This window comes from Limulus polyphemus, unplaced genomic scaffold, assembly GCF_000517525.1.
Source record: "Limulus polyphemus unplaced genomic scaffold, Limulus_polyphemus-2.1.2 Scaffold1161, whole genome shotgun sequence".
NCBI classification, from domain to species: Eukaryota; Metazoa; Arthropoda; class Merostomata; order Xiphosura; family Limulidae; genus Limulus; species Limulus polyphemus.
Genome location: NW_013666771.1, coordinates 309,969 through 313,210, shown reverse-complemented (window position 1 = coordinate 313,210; position 3,242 = coordinate 309,969). Strand labels below are relative to the sequence as shown.

Genomic DNA, 3,242 nt, shown 5'->3' with positions numbered 1-3,242 from the left:
CTGGAACTATAAATCAGGTCCGCGGTAGTAAGGACTATGATGTAACTGACATTGAGCATGGTCACAGGATGGACAGTGTGGATTTTCAAAAAAAAAACTATACCAGGTCAGGCAGCACTTTGGGATCTACAATAAATTAACTAAAAAGGCCAGTGAAAAAGAAGTAAAGTCGTACAAAGCAATCTTTCACTATTCCAAGCCCCAGTAGCACAGCAATATGTCTGCGGACTTATAATGCTAGAAACCTGGTTTCGATACCCGTGGTGGGCAGAGCACAGATAGCCCATTGTGTAGCTTTGTGCTTAATTACAAACAAAGAAACATAATTCCAAAACACGAAAATTTAAATAAGTAGTAAAGAAAAACTAAGTCTGTTGTAAAAAAAAACGTCGACAAATCCGCGCAAAAAAGGAGCACTTCTGTACAGTACTACTACCAAACAAGAAGTGATTAACGAGTGCAGATGTAAAGGCCACCCAGTGGCACAGCGGTATGTCTGCGGACTTACAACGCTAGAAACCGGGTTTCGATACCCGTGGTGGGCAGAGCACAGATAGCCCTTGTGTAGCTTTGTGCATAATTAAAAAGAAACGAAGCAAATGTGAAGAGGGCGCTGGTTACGAAAGGAGTTGCGTCGCACTCCTATTGGTGGAGAGCTGCTGCATGTGGATATGCAGAAGCGGGAGGTGGAAGGCAGAGCGTTGAAAGTTTGCGCCGATAGAGGGCAGTGCTAATCAAGAAAAAAGCTGTTTTCTGAGAGGAGGCAAGATATGGTATCGAAATTTTGAGCTTTTTTCTCGATTTCAGACTACATTTCGTTTCGTATATGATACATTTTCATGTACAACAATTTAGGATTAAAAAGTAGCTTAATCCTAAATCGTTCTGTCCACAAATGTTATTAAACACCCCAAAATAAGCTGAAAGCAAGAAGATTAGTCTCATGTGAGAAAAATCGATTAATTGAATGTAATCAATTAATGAGCTCTATTAGTATTCGATTAGAAGATCTCACTACTTGCCAAGCTTTATTCTTGGTATTGTCTGTTCACAAAATTGTATTTATGTACCACTGCAGAAGTTGGCCGCAGTAAAGATCAGTGTATTTATTGCAGCTGCCAGTCTGATCACCTCATCTTTAGAGGAAGACCAGATTCCAGAAGATGTGAAGCCCTAGTGATGAAAAAATATATGTATTCGTCTTCTATATTCTTCGAATGATGCCTTCTAGCTCTTCCTTCCCAGATCAGTTTCATCATCATCATCTTGAAAAAAATATGTTTTTGCTGTCATTTTTATATTAACCCTCTAATTCAGCGTTTCCCAAACTTCTTTGTCCACGGAACACTTTTCAGCTGAGAAAAGGCTTACGGAACACTAGACACGTGAAATATCGGTGTAGAGGGTATGTTGTGCGCGCAGCGCCCTTTAGATTTGTATATTAATCATTTATTTATTTAATTAAATTACATATTAATGAAGTTCTACATTTTTATGCTTATAATATATTTTAGGTACAAACCTCTCCACTAAGATATTATGTAGAATAAATATGGCATCTTCTATGATTCTTCTTCAATGTGAAATCGATATTATCTAATTCTAATACATAGAGAAATATTTCATAATATTATGATCGTACAAAAAGTGTTAAATATCTTATTAAAATTTAAAATCACGATTTTTTTACGGGCACCTATCAATCTCGGACGGAACACCAGTGTTTTAATTGTGTTTGTGCACAGAAATGTCACAACTGTTATTACTTCAATTATGAAATGCTTCTGACTTGACTGCACTCATTAGATGCATTGTATGCAATCTTCAAGTGTGTGATAAAAATGAAATATCTTAAACCAGTGTCTCCTTTAGTAAAACTATGTCTCGGGGAACTTCTTACGCATGCCATCACTTTTTCTTTAAGTGGTAGCCACCCTTGTAATAGTTCAAGACACCAAACCTGTTTTATTTTAACACCCCTTAACACCTTTTCTTATAAACATAACTTCAACAAGCATATCATTTGTTAAAACACTAACGTTATATATATAACATAAAATTCAAATAAGTGTGAAAAACCTTAGTCATTCCTAGAGAATGGTTCAACAACCAAAAATCTTCCATTAGAATCAAGAAAGATCTTCCTATTGCTCAACACTTCAAATAACCTGAAAATCTTATTAACAATTTGTCCCTAACAGGCTTAGACATTGTTTCAAATCTAGATAGGAAAGAGAATTAAATAAGGCTTCTCGAATAGCCAGATATAAATCTTCATTCTGACATCTCTATTATCTTCATACTCCTATTTCTGGTAGTATTTGCATCAGATCTTTTTTGCTATATACTTCACTTTTACCCTAATCTTTTTGCTTTCTTAACAGAGCTATACATTAATTTTCTTTCCTTTTATATATATATATATACGTCTATATTTACTTTTTTATGTCACTTAATTTTTATCTTTAATTTATTAGATTGTTGTTGGCTTTTTACTTCATATCTATGTGTATATATGTTTTTAGTTGGCTTGTAGTTATCGGTTTTTCTATTACATTAGATGTGTTATGTAAAGATGCAGGAAGGAGGAGTGTGCTGTAAATTTGACAGCCCTACGACGGAGTCTTTTGCTATGGAAATTATACTGGAGGTCGGTTGTCAAGGTACACGTCCGTCAGACGGAACGTGACTGTACATGACGACACACACTGTAACGAGATGGTAAGGCTGTACAATCGTTTTAATATAACGTACTTAACCTCGTCAAACGGCTACATCAGTCTCGTTCACGCTACCTTTTTTGTTGCTATGGCGACACAAAAGATCCATTAGTCACGTCAAATAATAATTAATGCAAATGTGTGTAAGTAGAAAACAGAGAAATATATCAAGTTCATTTCCAAGATACGCTGTTATTTAAAAATAATAAAGAACAGTAGGTTTTTATTTGTGAAACTGATATGTTTCCATTTTTCAATTGACATTTTCAACGAATAATAGTGCAACAATAAGTCAACGCTTTGTTACTGTTATTGCAACCTTAATTACTTTTACGTAATCTGCATAATGTAAAGCTATGTAGGGCTCTTCGCAAATTTTCAAATGATTTTTAAAGTTCTATAAGGCCTATAAAGAACGGAAAAAGACGATAACAACTAAAAGGTGAATAACTTAATGCGACAAAGTTACATAATTCCTAGGCCCGGCATGGCCAGGTGGATAAGGCGCTCGACTCACAATCT

General features: G+C 35.3%; 1 protein-coding gene across 24 annotated transcripts in view; it reads left to right on the top strand.

Moving 5' to 3' along the window:
* LOC106462418 overlaps nucleotides 1-3,242 on the top strand; it is a 48,782-nt gene that overhangs the window by 19,979 nt on the left and 25,561 nt on the right. For 2 of the 24 annotated variants that reach the window (XR_002611250.1, XR_001290984.2), the window contains exon 3: nucleotides 1,116-1,182. The exons of 17 other annotated variants lie outside the window; for them this stretch is intronic. Coding sequence is in view for 3 of the 7 variants with exons in the window: in XM_022389689.1 (XP_022245397.1) it covers nucleotides 2,696-2,721 (26 nt within the window). In the remaining 4 variants the exon portion in view is untranslated. Of the gene's footprint in view, nucleotides 1-1,115; nucleotides 1,323-1,366; nucleotides 1,406-2,560; nucleotides 2,722-3,242 lie in introns of those variants that run through there. 5 more of the 24 variants (XM_022389689.1, XM_022389688.1, XM_022389690.1 and 2 more) reach the window with 4 other exon arrangements.